Source organism: Carcharhinus amblyrhynchos, chromosome 6 (assembly GCF_965287045.1).
Source record: "Carcharhinus amblyrhynchos chromosome 6, sCarAmb.v2.hapA, whole genome shotgun sequence".
In the NCBI taxonomy this organism is placed as follows: domain Eukaryota; kingdom Metazoa; phylum Chordata; class Chondrichthyes; order Carcharhiniformes; family Carcharhinidae; genus Carcharhinus; species Carcharhinus amblyrhynchos.
In genome coordinates, this window is record NC_137329.1 from 75,070,363 (window position 1) to 75,088,137 (window position 17,775).

Genomic DNA, 17,775 nt, shown 5'->3' on the forward strand with positions numbered 1-17,775 from the left:
ATAAACCGTAAATAAAAGCAGGTTATAAAAATTCCTGTGTGTTTAATAATAATGAGATTAACAAACGTAAACACGGGCCCCTTACAGGCAGAGAGGAGAAATTATATTGGGAATTAAGGAAATGGTAGAGATGCTAAACAAATATTTTGTCTTCACGGCAGAAGACACCAAAAACATTCCAGAAATAATCGCAGGCCACAAGTCTAGCGGGGAGGAATTGAATTAAATTGGTATTAGTTTTGAAAAAAAGCACTGGAGAAATTAATGGAACTAAATGTCAACAAATCTGGACCTGCATCCGAGGATTTTAAGAGATGCCTGCAGAGATAGTGGAGGCATTAGTACTTAGCATCCAGCGTTCCCAGAATGGATCCTCCCTATGGATTGAAAGGTAGCAAGCATAACCCTGTGATTCAAAATGAAGAGAGGTTCTAGGCTATAACATGTTCTGATGCTAGGTCATGCATCTGAAATGTTAACTGTGTTTCTCTCTCCACAGATACTGCCAGGCTTGCTGAGTGTTTCCAGCATTTTCTGTTTTCCTTTTAGATTTCCAGCACCTGTAGCATTTTGTTAGTTTACAGGTTAATTAGCCTGACGCCAAGAGGAGAGAAAATACTAGAATCAATTAGAGCGAAATTTCAAAAGGTCAAACACAGATGACAAGAAATTCCACTTACGTCAAAGTTAATGAGCCTTTCAGCCAGAGGAATATCAAAAGTCTTGCTTGTGATTAGCCAAAATTCTGTAGTTAGCCTGGTTTAGCCAAATTTTTGTCTAGCACCAAAAAGAAAAATAATACCCTAACCCTTCACAAAAGAAGCTAAAGCAAGCTGGCTTCTTTGGCTGGGGTCATGTGACCACACCACCAATCAGAGTGAAGCTTTTGGACCTAAGCACGCTCAATTGTGAAATGCCGGACAGCCACCATTTCACATCAAGATTTCTCTGTGAAGTGACAAAGAAAACAAATGAGTATGGTGAGACTGTGGGAAAATTAAAAATGTTGTCGTTGGAGAGGAGATGGAGCAAGCAGAAAAGTGTCGCGTGAACTGGAAAATGGACATCACAAATGAGTGGAAGATTCCCCTATTGAGTTTGTCAACCAAGGAACAGTCCAACAAACAGACACTCTCTACAGCAAAGAAGAGATAAGAAAAATCACTTATCCTGATGTTGAAGTAGCCCTGCTAACGTCATTCAAGGGAGCCAAGCAGAGAATGTGCCTATCCCAAGTTTGAAGGCAGGGTTACATTTGAGATGCGTCCCTGTGGCAAATTGGACTCCTTAGCCATCACAGAGCACTGCCTAACCCGAATTTCAAGCTGGGATTTGATTCCACCGAGAGTTTACTGTAATAAGGATGAAAGTGGTGTATCTAAATTTGCTGATGATACAAAGTTAAGTGAGAAAGAAAGTTGTGAGGAGGACACAAAGAGGCAGCAACAGGACATAGACAGACTAAGTGAAGTAGCAAGAATATGGCAGATGGAGAACAATGCGAAGAAGTGTAGGTTACCCACTTTGGAGAGAAAAATAGAGAAACAGGATATTTTAAATGATGAGAGGCCAATGTTGAGAGGGACCTGAGTCTCCTTGAACATGAATTACAAACTTAGCTGGCAAGCATGGAAACACAAATGGTTTGTCAGCCTTTGTTACAAAGGGATTGAAGTATAAGAATAATGAGGCCTTACTAGAATTATGCAGCACCTTGGTGGGGCCACTCATGGTGTACTGTGTGCAATTCTGGTCTCCTTGTTGAAGGAGGGATATGTCTGCCTCAGAGTCAGTGCAATGAAGATTCACTAGAATAATCACCGGGATGAGAGGCCTGTCCAATGAATAATATTGAATGGAGGCTAGCATTTAACCATAGAATCACAGAATCCCTACAATGCAGAAGGAGGCCATTCGTCCAGTCGAGTCTGCATTGATCTCTGACAGACTGTCTTATCCAGGCTCTCTTCACCACCCTATCCCCATAACCCTACACATTTATCATGGTTAATCCACCTAACCTGCGCATCTTTAGACTATGGGAGGAAATTCTAGTACCTGGAGGAATCCCACATGGACACTGGGAGACCAGGCAAACTACACATAAACAGTCACCTAAGGCCGGAATTGAACTCAGGTCCCTGGCACTGTGAAGCAACAGTGCTAATCTCTGTGCCACCTTGCTGCCCATTTGTTGATCATTCATAATTTCATTTGAGAAGGTGATGGTGAGCCGCCTTGTGGAACCAGTGCCATCCATGTGGGGTAGGTCAGCGACAGTGGAAGAACAGTGATATTGTTGTAAGTCAAGATGGTGTGTGGCTTGGAAGGGGAAATTGAAGGTGGTGGTGTTCCCTTGCATCTGCTTGTCCTTCCAGGTGGTAGAGTAGTTTGGAAAGTGCTGGTGAAGGAACCTTGGTGAGTTGTTGCAATGTTAAGGGCATATGGCTAAGAGGTTGGTGTCGTGGTTAGTTTTGGATAGAGGTTAGTGGTTCCTCTGGGTTTGCATAGCAGATTTCTTAAAGCTGCAGACCAATGATTTATCTGTTCTTTTGAAGATAGCAATGGCTAAGTTCCGTTCTTTATAAAATCTTTGATGATGGCACATGGAGAGTTAGAAAAAAAACAGCAGATAGAGTTGGAACTTCTAATTTGAATGGAGAGAGAGACCCCTACAGGGACCTTGATTTTTCAGTGCCTCATTTGCTTCTGCTGATCTGCAGAGGAAGAAAATGCTTAAACACACAAAGGATTGGCTGGTTTGTCACATAACCCTCTCTGTCCAACTGCTCAGTGACCCAAATATGATTTATTCTATAGTGTATTCCAGGTGCGTGGCTGACATGATATCCAGACAAATTTCTTTCACAATCGAGAGCCCAGTTGCCCAAGTAATTATGTCTAATGCTTGGTCTCCACCCAGTTGAGTGCTCAGGTGATTGTGTGTATGCTTTGCTAATGGGATAGGAGATAGCCTCCATTCATATTCCTTCAAGGCCATTGTTCATGATGAAGCTTTGCGGAAAGATTGTTTCCATTTCAGTGGCTTTGGAATGTACAGCAACACAAATGTGTAGCCGTCTGGAACTGCTTTTTAAGCCATTGGAATGTGGCTTTAGTTTTTCTTAATTCAATTAGTGCTTTCCAGCCAATAAATTCAGAAAGTCAGAAAGTCGTTCTTCATAACATCTTGAATGGTTTACTCCTGTTCCTATTTCTGATGTCCAAGACCAGCTGTAGTATTCGTGCCACTACCTCAGGTGAGCTCTTAACCAGCAGTTAAACTTTGGAGCTTTCACCCCTGAATACCCCTCCACTGAGCTCCTGTACGGTCTTGATTTATTCTGTTAAAATCTGATTCATTCTGTTAAAATATAGATGACTTCTCCCTGAGTTGGCTATTAGTTAAATCCCAACTTCAAAGACCAGAGTATATAATCCAGGCAGACATAATCCAGTACTAAGGGATTTGATTTGATTTATTATTGTCACATGTATTATACAGTGAAAAGTCTTGTTTCTTGTGTGCTATACAGACAAAGCATACCGTTCATAGAGAAGGAAATGAGAGTGTGAGAATGTAGCGTTGCAGTCATAGCTAGGTTGTAGAGAAAGATCAACTTAATGCAAGGCAAGTCCATTCAAAAGTCTGACAGCAGCACGGAAGAAGCTGTTCTTGAGTTGGTTGGTACGTGATCTCAGACTTTTGTATCTTTTTCCCGAAGGAAGAAGACGGAAGAGAGAATGTCCGGGGTGCGTGGGGTCCTTAATTATGCTGGCTGCTTTGCTGAGGCAGTGGGAAGTTTAGACAGAGTCAGTGGATGGGAGGTTGGTTTGCATGACGCATTGGGCTACATTCACGACCTTTTGCAGTTCCTTGTGGTCTTGGGCAGAGCAGGAGCCATATCAAGCTGTGATACAGCCGGAAAGAATGCTTTCTATTGTGCATCTGTAAAAGTTGGTGAGAGTCATAGTTGACGTGACAAATTTCCTTAATCTTCTGAGAAAGTACAGGCATTGGTGGGCTTTCTTAACTATAATGTTGGCATGGGAGGGGACCAGAACAGTTTGTTGTTGATCTGGCCATCTAAAAACGAAGCTCTCGACCCTTTCTACTTCGTCCCTGTTGATGTACGCAGAGGCATGTTTTCCTTTACATGTCCTGAAGTCGATGACAGTCTCCTTGTTGGAGGTACCGTCTTTTGGATCTCCTGTTAACCAAGGCCCCTGCCTATCCTCTCAGCTGAATGTATGAGATTACTTGCCATGATTTAAAAGAACAGGGAGTCTCCTAGCATCCTGGCCAATACTTATACCTTAAACAATATCACTGAAACAGGTTATATTGTTGTTTGTGGGATGTTACAAATAGGCTGCTTTGATTCCTATATTGCGACAGTGACTGCACATCTATCATACTTTCTTTGCTGTGAAATGCTCTGTGGTAAATGCAAGTTCTTTCTTCCTGTGTGCACTGCAGATTTCTTACATACTCCTACCTACTGACTTTTAATGCCTGGCTACTGTTGGCACCAATAACCCTCTGCTACGACTGGCAAGTGGGGAGCATCCCGCTGGTGGAGTCTCTGTGGGACGTGCGGAATGTGGCAACTGCAGTGTTTGGCCTTAGCATGGTCTTGTTGACGCGGAACTGCCTACTGTCTGTACAGGTATGTGCAAAAGGCCCGAGGGCTCTGGTCAAGTAATTCACAAGCTTCTTTTAATTGTGGCTTTCTTCCAGGGGCTTTTTTCATATGAGGGAAACTATACCCATCAGCATCTTCCATTCCTCTTTGCTCATTCACGGGATGTGGATGTTACTGGCAAGACCCACAGTTAGATTAAAATGGATGAGTCAAACCCAAGTGGATGTAACTCCAAATTTGTGTTATGTGGAGCTTTGCAATAGTTGAGGCATACTCATTATCACAAGAATGCATCTCTATGTAACCCAACATACCTATAAATGTAGCCTGTGTCATAAACACCAATTTCAAATGTCAAATTAAAACATAATGAAGCAATAAATGTGTGAAAAAGTCTTTATTCAACTCATGCACACCGTGCAATGACCTGATCCTGAAAAAGGCCAGAGGTTTGCATAGTGAATAATTCGGAATTCGTTCCAAAAAATTTCTGTAATCTTGTTCTGCTTAGTGAGTTGTTTTCAGGTGTGTGAGATGCAGTCCATCATATTGTCAGTGCCGTGTTTTTGGCGTTTTTCATGCCGCATAGCAAAATTGCAGAGCATCTCTTTGGCCTTTGGCGGCACTGTGGCATGGTGGCTAGCACAGCACCAGGAACCTTGGTTCAATTCCCAGTTTTAATCACTGTCTGTTGTGAAACCTGCACGTTCTCCCTGAGTCTGCGTGGGTTTCCTCCGGGTGCTCCAGTTTCCTCCCACATACCAAAAGATACGCTGGTTATTCATGTAAAAATTGCCTCTTGGTGCATACTTGTTCAAGAGACGGCCAAGAACATTTTAGAACCTTGGAATCCCTACAGTGCAGAAGGAGGCCATTTGGCCCATTGAGTCTGCAGCGATCCTCCAAAAAACACAGCTTACCCAGCAACACCCCCCCTCAATGTTAAATTGCCCCTTGGTATTTTGGAATGTATAGGTTAAGTGGATTAACCACGTGAATGCATGGGTTATGGATAAAAGGCAGGGGTTGTGTGAGTCTGGGTGAGATGTTCTTTTGGAAAGTTGGTGCAGACTCAATGGGCCAAATGGCTTCATTTTCCACTGTAGGGATTCTATGATTACTAACTGCTCTCTTAAATTTGGCTGTATTTTACGGGAAGTCATTGCATGAATAGTTGATGTTGACTTGGATAATAGATGAGTTCCATTGCACTGTGCATGAACCTTTTAGATGCATTTAAGATGCATTAAGTTCTGTGGCTAATATGTAATTACCATCTCTTGTGTAGTTGTTGCCTAGGGCAGAACAGAATGAAAACATCTCAGTTTTCTGACAGTTTTCCTGCCGCAGTTTAATTGTTGGTGGAAACTGCAAGTGGAAAGTGATAAAGGAAATCCATTTTGGAGAGGAAATCGGAGAAGAAAAAATAATTTAATCTTAAAAGGGGAAAGGGAAATGTTTTTGCTGAAATAATTCCAGTGATTGTTTTCCATCTATGAATACAAGAGCAGACAGCTGGTCACAAAGTCATCTGTAAAGTTTATGATCCAGCTTCCTAGGTTTGAAATGTAATTGTACTGTTCCTTGATAGAGGTGATGTTCCTGATCTTTGAAGCATTTGTTGATTCCAATTAATTTTGTTCACACCCTGAATTTGCCATCGCAATTCATGGATGATGTACAAGGCAAGGTTTGTCTCCCATTCTTTGCCATTCTGTAAACATTGCTTCACCCAAAATGCCAATGCCATGGCCTGTCCCTCATCAAGGCCTGCTTGCCCATCACTTATGTTCCCCATTAACCTACATTGGATTCCATCCCGAGTACCATTGCTCCCGTTTCAAATTTCAGTTTAGTTTAAAGTTTAATTGTCAATGTCACAAATAGACTTACATTAATGCAAAGAACATAAGAACATAAACATAAGAAATAGGAGCAGGAGTAGGCCATCTAGCCCTTCGAGCCTGCCCCGCCATTCAATAAGATCATGGCCGATCTGTCGTGTCTCAGTTTCACCTTCCCGCCCTCTCCCCATAACCCTTAATCCCCTTGCCTATCAAAAACCTATCAACCCGCGTCTTAAATACATTTAGCGAGGCAGCCTCCACCACTTCAACGGGCAGAGAATTCCAGAGATTCACCACCCTTTGAGTGAAAAAGTTCCTCCTCAACTCTGTCCTAAACCGCCCCCCCTTTATCTTGAGGCTGTGCCCCCTAGTCCTACTGTCCTTTCTGAGCGGGAAGAGTCTCTCCACCTCTATCCTATCCATCCCATTCATCATCTTATACGTCTCAATGAGATCTGCCCTCATTCTTCTAAACTCTAACGAGTACAAGCCTAGTTTATTTAGCCTCACCTCATAGTTCAACCCCCTCAACTCCGGTATCAGCCTAGTAAACCTCCTCTGCACTCCCTCCAAGGCCAAAATATCCTTGCGTAAGTGCGGCGCCCAAAACTGCACACAGTACTCCAGCTGCGGCCTCACCAGTGCCCTGTACAGTTGCAGCAAGACCTCCCTACTTTTATATTCAAGTGAAAATCCCCTAGTTGACTCACTCAGGCGCCTGTTCGCGTGCACTGAGGGAGAATTTAGCATGGCCAATGCATCTAACTAGTACATCTTTCAGACTGTGGGAGGGAGCAGGAACACCCGGAGGAAATCCACACTGACATGGGGAGAATGAGCAGACTCTGCGCAGACAGTGATCCAAGCCAGAAATCGAACATGGGTCCCTGATGTTGTGAGGCAGCAGTGCCTATGTCACCCTGCCTTCCCAATTGGCACAGTGGTTCAGTGGTTAGCACAGCTACCTCTCAGTGCCAGGGACCTGGGTTCAATTCCGACTTTGGGTGGCTGTGTGGAGTTTACACGTTCTCTCCGTGTCTGTATGAATTTCCTCCGGATTATCCTGTTTCCTCCCACAGTCCAAAAATGTGCGAGTTAGGTTGATTGGCCATACTAAATTGACCCTAATGTCGGGAGGATTAGGGTAAATATTTGGGGTTACGGGAATAGGCCTAGGTGCAGACTGGATGGGCTGAATGGCCTCCTTCTGCACTGGAGGGATTCTATGGTCTATCTCTTCCATAGGCTCTCCATCCAGTTTTACCTATTATTTACCTCCTTCTTAGATTGGTTTTCTTTGCTAAAGCTGATGTGTAAATATAAATCATCGACAATATTTAAAGATTGATGTTCAGGTCGACAGTCTTGACTATGTGCTTTGCTGTTGATTTTAAAAGAATTGATGTTGGAATTGGAGGTAACTGTTTTTGCCAAATTTCTCTCCTTTGGCACCCAATCTGAACTGATTGGCTCCCATTGAATTTAAAGGATTCCAACTTAGCTATTCTTCAAGTGGGAACTCGACACTGTTACAGAATGTCAAAATAAATTTTATAAGAAAGGACCATGTTTATGAAGTGCCTTTTACAGCCTCAAGACATCTCAGCCATTGAAATAGTTATTGAGGTGACATTGGTCCAGTGTAGGGAAATGCAACAACCCTCAAACAGCAATAACTTTGTGGCCTGGGGTTCAGCCTCTCCCTCTGCAGTTGGATCCTAGACTTCTTAACCCACACACCTCAGTCAGTAAGAATAGCCAATAACAGCTCCTCCATAATCGTCCTCAACACCAATGCTCCTCAAGGCTGTGTCCTCAGCTCCTTACTGTACTCCTTACTCACCTATGACTATGTGGCCAAATTCCCCTCCAACTCGACTTTCAAGTTTGCTGATGACACCACTGTTGTGGGTTGGATCTCAGACAATGACGTGACAGCGTACAGGAATGAGATAGAGAATCTGGTGAGCTGGTGTGACGACAATAATCTCTCCCTCAATGTTGACAAAATAAAGGAGATTGTTATTGATTTCAGGAAGCATAGTGGAGGGCATGCCCCTGTTTACATCAACGGGGAAGAAGTAGAAATGGTCGAGAACTTCAGGTTTTCAGGTGTCCAGATCACCAACAACCTGTCCTGGTCCCTCCATGCTGACACTATAATTAAGGAAGCCCACCAACGCCTCTACTTACTCAGACTAAGGGAATTTGGTATGTCCACTACAACTCTCACCAACTTCTACAAATGCACCGTAGAAAGTGTTGTTTCTGGTTGTATCACAGTTTGATATGGCTCCTGTTCTGTCCAAGACCGCAATAAACTACAAAGAGTTGTGAATGAAGCCCAGTCCATCACTCAAACCAGCCTTCCATCCATTGACTCTGTCTACACTTTCCACTGCCTTGCGAAAGCATAACCAAGGACCCCACATGCCCTGAACATACTGTCTTCCACTCTTTTCTGCTGGGAAAAAGATACAAATGTCAGATCATGTACCAATCGACTCAGAAAACAACTTCTTGCTGCCATCAGACTTTTGAATGGACCTACTTTGCATTAAGTTGACCTTTTTCTACACCCTAGTTATGTCTGTAACACTATATACTGCACACTCTCATTTTCTTCCCTATATATGGTATGCATTGTCTATTGTGCGCAAGAAGCAACACTTCATTGTATACTAATAATGTGGCAATAAATCAAATCAAATCAAATCAAATCAGTGAGGTAAATTATTCATCTTGGTTTTAGTTGATGTCTAAATGTTGATCACAATACTGAGGAAAACACCCCTGCCCTTCTTCTCAAAGTGCCAGATCTTTGGCATCTACTTGAGGGGGCAAACAGAGCACCAGTTTTATGTCTCATTCTGAAAGAATCCAGCTGAAATGTCAGTTTCGATTTCGTGCTCGAGTCTCTGGAGTGGGATTTGAACGCAGAATCTTCTGATTATGAGATGAGAGTGCTACCACTGCCATAGCTAATGACGGTAGCTGGGCAGGCTTAAACCTGCCCTCACCCAGTGTCTGCAACAAATTTAGTATACACTGCACAGTTACCCGGTCTTCTTTCTTGCTTTCACTCAGGTCACGCTATCTGTAACCTCCACAACTTGCCTGGGCTTGTAAAATCTCACTAACTGTCCTGGCTGGAGACAATACACATCTCTTTAACCTGTGCTTAACCCTCTCTCCACTCACGTTGTCTGTATCTTTAAGACTTGATTACCTGTAAAGACTCACATTCCAACCATTATTTTGTAAATTGAGTTTGTGTCTTTATATGTTGTGTTTGTGAACTGAAATCCCACTCACCTGATGAAGGAGCAGCACTTCGAAAGCTAGTGGCTTTTGTGATCAGATAAACCTGTTGGACTTTAACCTGGTGTTGTGAGAATTCTTTCTGTGTTTACCCCAATCCAATGCCAGCATCTCCACATCTTTACTCAGGGGCACAAGGACTAATAGTTATGGTAAAATTGCTGTCTTGGCTGAGATGTTGTAATGCAGGGGGAGATGGTGGCATAGTGGTGGTGTCACTGGACTAGTAATCTAGAGATCCAGGATAATGCTTGGGTTCAAATCCCGCCACGGCAGATGGTGAAATATCAATTTAGTAAAAAACTGGAGGGAGAAAACCATGAAACAGTTGTTGATTGCCACTAAAAACCCATCTGGTTCACGAATGTCCTTTAGGGAAGGAAATCTGCCATCCTTACTCGGTCTGGCCTACACGTGACTGCACTTCAATGTGACTCTTAACTATCCAGGATGGCAATAAATGCAGGCTTAGCCAGTGTCACCCATGGTAAATTACAAAAACAATAACTTACATTTTTATGGCATCCTTAATGTAGTAAAATTATACTTCACAGGAACATTATCAAAGGAACTAAAAAGAGACACCTTATGCAAGTGACCAAAAGTCTAGTAAATGAGATTTTGAGGTGCACCTTAAAGGAGGAGATGTAATGCAGAAAGGTTTGTGGAGGGAATTCCAGAGCTTAGGATCTGGATGACTGAAGGGATGATTGCCTGAGGTGAGGTGAAGCAAGGTGACAATTGCAAGATGGCAAAGGTTGTAAGGCAGAAGGAGGTTGTAGAGGTAGAAGCAGCCAAGGCTCAAAATGTCTGTAAGTATCAGCCACACCTTGTCTTTACCAACAGAAACATGGCAGTGTGGTATATTGTACTAACAATATATCATCCTGTGTGATTGAGTCACAAATGTGTCATATTGAATGCAGTGGTTGTATTATTGATGGTGCTGTGTTAATACTGTGGCTTCTGTACTTCTGTACAGCAAAGGCAGCAGAGACTGCAATGCCAGAGTGGGGCTCCTGACTCATACTGGAGGTATGCAACATAGGGTTACACACTCCTGTTACACTATGCTGTAAACCGTCATCTTAGGAGATGGAAGACTGCCACCACTACCTTCATAGAATAGTGTGTGCCTCCACCTCTCCTCATATTTCAATCCATGTGAAAGACAAGCCCTGCTAAACATTTTCATTCCAACTAAATAATTAACCACTGGCACAGTGAGAAGCATTTACAAAGGAGTCAGAGATGGGCTTGCATGAAAAAATGTAATTTGGTAAAGAGCCTCTCATTAATTGGACAAGAAAACAATGCTTTGGAATAGATAGCCTGCAAGCTTTTTAATTCTGTTCTTGACGTCTAATTACCGTCTTTCTCATTAGCTGCTGCTGCACAATGTAAATGTGCAACTTAAGTAAGAACTAATAGATCTCCATATTCCACATGTTGAGGATTCTGTCAATTGTAAATGCTGCTTATTTATTAGAAGACAGATAATGTTATTGAGCGCAGTTCTGAACGGTGTCAAGCTTGAGGTGAAGAACAAATGTTTTTTTCTCCCCTCTCAAAGGCACCAACTCCTTGCTCAGGTTCCAAAGCCCCCTTTCCAAGTGACCATTAGTCATACATTAGGCAGAACCAGATTGTTAGCATCCCCACTGTCTGATTTGATCCGAGCTTCTGGTCACATCACCACTCAAACACCAAGATGTCCTATCTCTACCTCTGTAACATTGTCCTTGCCTTAGTCCATCTGCTACAGAAACCTTAGTGCTTCTGTTATCTCCAGATTTGACTGGTCCAACACTCCCTTGACTTCTGTGTCTTGAGTTGCTCCAGCAAAGTGAAGGCACAAACACCATAAGTCAAATGGTCTCTTGCTGTGCTGTCACCATTCCAGGATTCTATCTTCCATCCTCTGTAAACTTAAGTGGCAGCATTTTGGATGAGTCCTAATTCTTACCAAATCCAATTCATCCATTACCCCGGTGTTCACTGACTTACCCTGTATCCAGGTCCAGCAACATCTTGATTTCAATAGAAGGCACAATAAAAATACAGATAATGCCTGTTTGTTGTGAGCTTTGACGTTAAAGCCTGACAGGCAGTTCACTTACTAAGTCCTTATGTAACACTGTTGGATAGCAAACTGGAAGTCTGCCTCAGTTTCACCACTCTAATTCACAATGAACTTGTACTTGGCAAATCACAAGGTATGAGCTAATTCTGAATTCTGGTTTCAAAGTCAGCTTCCAGTTGGTGTTAAATCATCCTTCCTCTGCCACCAAATCCCCTGCAAAGACATCTTCCTGTACTGATGGAATGACCAGGCAACTAGCTCTCTAGCCTCCACTGAAATGCCTGGTACCAGGAGGGTGGGTTGAAGATGGCACGGGGTAACATCTCTTCCCTTCTTCCATGAGGAAAGTGTCAAGACCATAGTTGGTGCATTTTCCTGTCAGTAAAGAGATCAGGAAATCGGAATGAACTCATGGACTTGGATTGTTACATTTCTTCAAGCTAAATCTGAATTAAATGGCAGAACAACATAGATTCTGATTGTGAAAGCTTTAGAATCTTCTCCAGGTTGGTGCTACAACCTGTGATCAACCTGTGGCAATTTATTTTGCCTGTCTTTCTCTCTACTTGTTTGTTGTGTCTCTTAGTGTTTCTCTCTTTGTCTTTTTCTCTTTATTTTTGGTCTGTGTCTAGTTTTCCCTTTTTTTCTCTCACCGTGTATTTGTGTGTGCTAATCTCTGTTTCGCTCTCTCAGCAGAATCTTGTGCTTTTGGATATTTTAGACATTTTTGGGTCCTGAATCCACTCAGGGTACCTGCCTGAGAGACCTTTCTTTTAAAATAATAGGCGCTGCCTGAGGGTTCAAGGAATGACTCAGGATGGCAGGTAGGCTCCTGAGGCTGTAGGCCCAATCAGTGGGCCTGCAGCCTTGGAAGAGTGGCCGCCACTGTTAGTGGATTGAATTCAATAAATGGTAGCTGCGGTGCTGTCCTGCTGTTCACAGTTGCCTCCACGCAACCTTTGGATGCCTATGGAGCCTGCAAAGGAGCATTTGATTATGCTGATCAGTTACCCATCACTGCCAGGCTCTGCAGGTGGCAACTTACCTGTGGGAAGATTGCCCAGGTAGCAGGATCACGTCAGCCCACTGAACCAACACTTCTATCCCTGACATTCCTCCAGCTCCCACCTTCAAACCCACTCCTGTGGGACCAGGAGTACTCTGCTTTTTGCCTTTGTGTTTCTCTGTCTCTTTTTTTTTCCTCTCTCTTTTCTGCCTCTCCCCCTCTCCGTTTGCTCCAATTATATTTATGTGGCATCTTTCATGTGAACAGACCCCCTTGGACAATTTGCAGGAAGGTTAAAAAGATCTGGGTGGAATTGTGACGTGGTCGCTGGGTGAAGATGGGGAAGATACTTTGGAAATAATGGAGGCGATTCTCCCCAAAAAAATTCCAAGTGTCAAATTCGTGTGAAAACTGGAATAAATAAGGCTGTCTTTTTCAATGGGAGTTCAGAAAAGAATCGGCCACACTTTGTGCACTGCAGAGAGCCCTAGTGTAAATCACGTAAAAATTCAGTGGGCGGGGCCTATCCCAACTGGAGAGGTCAGCAGCATATCACTGAGTGGGCCATTGCACATGTGCCTATCTGTCACTGTCAAGATCAGCGCATACACACTGGCCCTGCACTGCCAGCCAACTGATCGCTGCTCCATGACCCTGCGTCACTGGCTCTCCAACCATGCATGGGCCAGCCACGCCCTCGCACCCCCCAGCCCACCTCGATCACTCCCATCCCCCCCCGCCACCAATGCAGAGTGGCAGCAGGAGCCCCCGACCCCTGCTGATTGCCCCCATTTAGGCTCCACCCCCTTGGTATTGCCCGATGCACAGAGGGCAGTGCCAAGATGCCTCCTGGGCATTGACACATAGTCCCTTGGGCAGTGCCAGGGAACCCAGGCTAGCACTGCCAAGATGCCAATGTCCAGGAGGGCAACCCTTTGTTGCCTGATCCTTTGGGAGGGGAACCTTAAGAACATAAGAACATAAGAAATAGGAGCAGGAGTAGGCCTTCGAGCCTGCCCCGCCATTCAGTAAGATCATGGCTGATCTGTCGCTGCTCAGTTCCACTTTCCCGCCCTCTCCCCATAACCCTTAATCCCCTCTCCTATCAAAAACCCATCAACCCGCGTCTTAAAAATATTTAGCGAGGCAGCCTCCACCACTTCAACGGGCAGAGAATTCCAGAGATTCACCACCCTTTGAGTGAAGAAGTTCCTCCTCAACTCCATTCTAAACCGCCCCCCTTTTATCTTGAGGCTGTGCCCTCTAGTCCTACTGTCTTTTTTGAGCGGGAAGAGTCTTTCCACCTCTATCCTATCCATCCCATTCATCATCTTATACGTCTCAATGAGATCTCCCCTCATTCTTCTAAACTCTAACGAGTACAAGCCCAGTTTATTCAGCCTCTCCTCATAGCTCAACCCCCTCAACTCCGGTATCAGCCTAGTAAACCTCCTCTGCACTCCCTCCAAGGCCAAAATATCTTTGCGCAGGTGCGGCGCCCAAAACTGCACACAGTACTCCAGCTGCGGCCTCACCAATGCCCTATACAGCTGCAGCAAGACCTCCCTACTTTTATATTCAATCCCCCTCGCTATGAAGGCCAGCATCCCATTCGCCTTCCTGACCACCTGCTGCACCTGCAAGCTGGGTTTTTGCGACTCATGCACAAGGACCCCGAGGTCCCTCTGCACCGTCGCCTGCTGCAGTTTTTCGCCCCGTAAGTAATAGTCCTTCCTACCATTCTTCCTACCAAAGTGGACCACCTCACACTTGCCAACATTAAATTCCATTTGCCATTTTCTGGCCCATTCGCCCAGCCTATCTAGATCCTTCTGTAGACTCTCCACACCCTCCGCACAATTTGCCGTTCCCCCAATCTTGGTGTCATCAGCAAATTTCGACACTCTACACTCGGTTCCCTCCTCCAGATCATCTATATAAATGGTAAAAAGCTGAGGCCCCAGCACCGACCCCTGGGGCACTCCACTAGTCACCATCCGCCAATTCGAATAGCACCCGTTGAACCCCACTCTCTGCCTCCTATTTGACAACCAATCCTCTATCCACGCTAACACCCTACCCCCAACTCCATGTCCCTCAACCTTCTGCAATAACCTCTTGTGAGGTACTTTGTCAAATGCCTTCTGAAAATCTAGAAAGACCACATCCACCGGCTCTCCTCTATCCACCGCCCTAGACACATCCTCATAGAACTCCAGTAAATTTGTCAGACACGACTTCCCTTTAATGAAACCGTGCTGCGTCTGCTCCATCAAGCAATTCCCTTCAAGATGCCTCGCAATTTCCTCCTCAATGACAGATTCTAACATTTTACCTACCACAGACGTTAAACTAACCGGCCTATAATTCCCCGCCTTTTGCCTGGCACCCTTCTTAAACAACGGCGTAACATTAGCCGTTTTCCAATCATCCGGCACTTCCCCGGAATCCAGCGACGTCTGGAAAATAACCACCAAGGCATCCACTATAACCTCCGCCATTTCTTTCAGAACCCTCGGATGCATTCCATCCGGTCCTGGGGACTTGTCCACAATCAGCCCCTCCAGTCTGTCGAGCACCGCCTCTCTAGTGATTGCCTCCCCTTCATTCCAACGGGGTCGGGCCACTCGCTTCCCACAAGTGGGCAGTTATAGTAATCTCTGCTGGAGTGAAACCCTCTTGGTGGTGAGGAGAGGCTAGCAGGCCCAGAGCCTTAGTCCCGGGCCTGCTACTGCCATTTAAAATGAATGCAAATGAAGGGCTGCATATATATTTTTCAGCGCAGCGGGATGGGAGAATCACCCTAAAAATTTCAGAGAGGATTGGCAACACACGACATCTGGTGGGGGTGGAATGTACCCCAAATAGACTAGACCAGGGTGCTTTTTTTGCTCTTTAATGGGATTGTTCATTTATTGCTCTAATTGCCTTGAACTGAGTGGCCATTACAGAGGGTAGTTAAGAGTCAACCATATTGCTGTGGGACTGGAGTCACGTGTAGGCCAGACCAGATAAGAACGGCAGATTTCCTTCCCTGAGTGACATTAGTGAACTAGATAGGCTTTTACATTCGATCATTTTCAATTTCAGATTTATTTACATTTCACCAGCTGCCATGGGTGTCCTCAGAGCATTAATCTACGCCTCTGGATTACCAGTCCAGTAATTTACCACTGCACCACCACATTCTCCCCTGAATGAGTGCAATATTCTCATTATCGAGAAGCATATGAAAATACCCTGCAGTAAATGCTGCTGATACTTGAAATATAGCTTTGAGGAAAGGCAGTACTAAAGTGTCTGTTTAATGCAGCATCCCTTCGTAAATTTTCTCAACTGTAATTCAGTTGGCTTAATCGATTGCGGACAAACGCCAGTGATGGAGTGCATCGTAAATCTTCCTGTGCTACCCTGCACAAGTCAATAACAGACTGTAGAGTCTCTTGAGCTGAAATCCAATCTTCAAGCTTCAGCGCCAGCAGCTCAGCAAGGGAGCTTTGTGCAGCTCCTGTAATAAGAACCGGTTACTGGGAGCTATACGCACTGAAGTGACAACAAGCATTTCATTGCCTCCACAAGCTAACTGCCAAGTCTGGCTGAACTGAACCTGAAGATTATAGTGCCAAGCAGATTGACAATAAAAATGACCGATGGAGCTTGTCACCCAGTCCAGCTGTGATTGGCTGGTGCCTGTCCTAAGAAGGTGGGGGTAGGTCTAAGGTGAAAGTAGACACTCAGCAAAAATAAATAACTTTAACCTTGAGACATTTACCGTTGCTGTTCAACAACACGGAGCTCTGAGCTGATGAATTCTTACTGCAATTCTTATCCGTTTGGAATGTGTACACAAGGCAACTGGATATTGTACATAGAATCATTAAGGTTTAACACCACAGGTGACTGTTCAGAGCATGGTAGCCACTCAATCTCAAACTCACTCCCCAAGTTCAGTGTACATTTTTAATTTCAGGTGATTCTCCACTCTCTTGTTCTGAATTTTGATTCTACGTTTGGTTTCTGGGAGGGGTAATGTCTATCCTATCCACGGTCTTCTGCATATCTCAATATTGTGATCAGGTGATAGACATTTCTCTGTGTGTGTGCGTCTGTGTCCATGTACATGTTTATAGCCCCCTTTTAATTTGCGAATGCTCAAATACTAAAATTAGCTACCTGCAAAGCTTTGATCTTAAACATGATAAAGGTTACTTTATTAAAAAAAAACTTCTGCCAAAAGTTGCTTAAGTAAAGGTAATAAAATGATTATCTGCAATGCAGATACAAAAATTAACATGCAGACAAAAAAAAACTAGATACTTAAAGATAGATTTCAAATCAGCCTCTGTGAGATTTTATTGTAGACCTGTTGCTTGAATCCCTTCTTTCCAAAGTGCAGTAGCTGGAACTTGAGGCTAAGTTTAACAGCTGTGATGGCTTCTGCAGTTGACTAGTAGGTGTTTGCCTTTTGCAGGTTGATTCAACAGGTCAAGCTGATTTTGGGAGCGAGAGTAGGCTTTGTGTTCCTCGTTAGTCTTTCTGGAACTTGCAGATTGCCTGGACTCTTCCAGCCTAACAGGAGTTTATTTCTTAATACCTTCCCCTCTGATTGCTGGTGATGGAGAGAAAGTCCCTCTGATGATGTCTCTGACATCTTCCTGGTGGGTCTGCACACAAGGTTTTCACAGGCTGTTTCTATCACAACCGAAACAAAATGGCTGCTATGTTCATTTCGATGAATCATTGTTCCATTCGGCAAAGAGGTGAATGATGTTGAGATCCTTTCAAGTCCCTGCCTCCTGTTCTTTCAGAAGCCAAGACGTTTTCACATCTTTAGAGAATACATTGGACGTCTCTGGAGGAATCTTCCAGATT

At 44.2% G+C, this 17,775-nt stretch overlaps 1 protein-coding gene across 1 annotated transcript in view; it reads left to right on the top strand.

Annotated features, from left to right (window-relative positions):
• tmtc1 (transmembrane O-mannosyltransferase targeting cadherins 1) overlaps window positions 1–17,775 on the top strand; it is a 177,065-nt gene that overhangs the window by 83,332 nt on the left and 75,958 nt on the right. Inside the window, exon 7 of the mRNA XM_080190684.1 lies at window positions 4,481–4,670. Within this exon, the coding sequence (XP_080046810.1) occupies window positions 4,481–4,670 (190 nt within the window). The remainder of the gene's footprint in view (window positions 1–4,480; window positions 4,671–17,775) is intronic.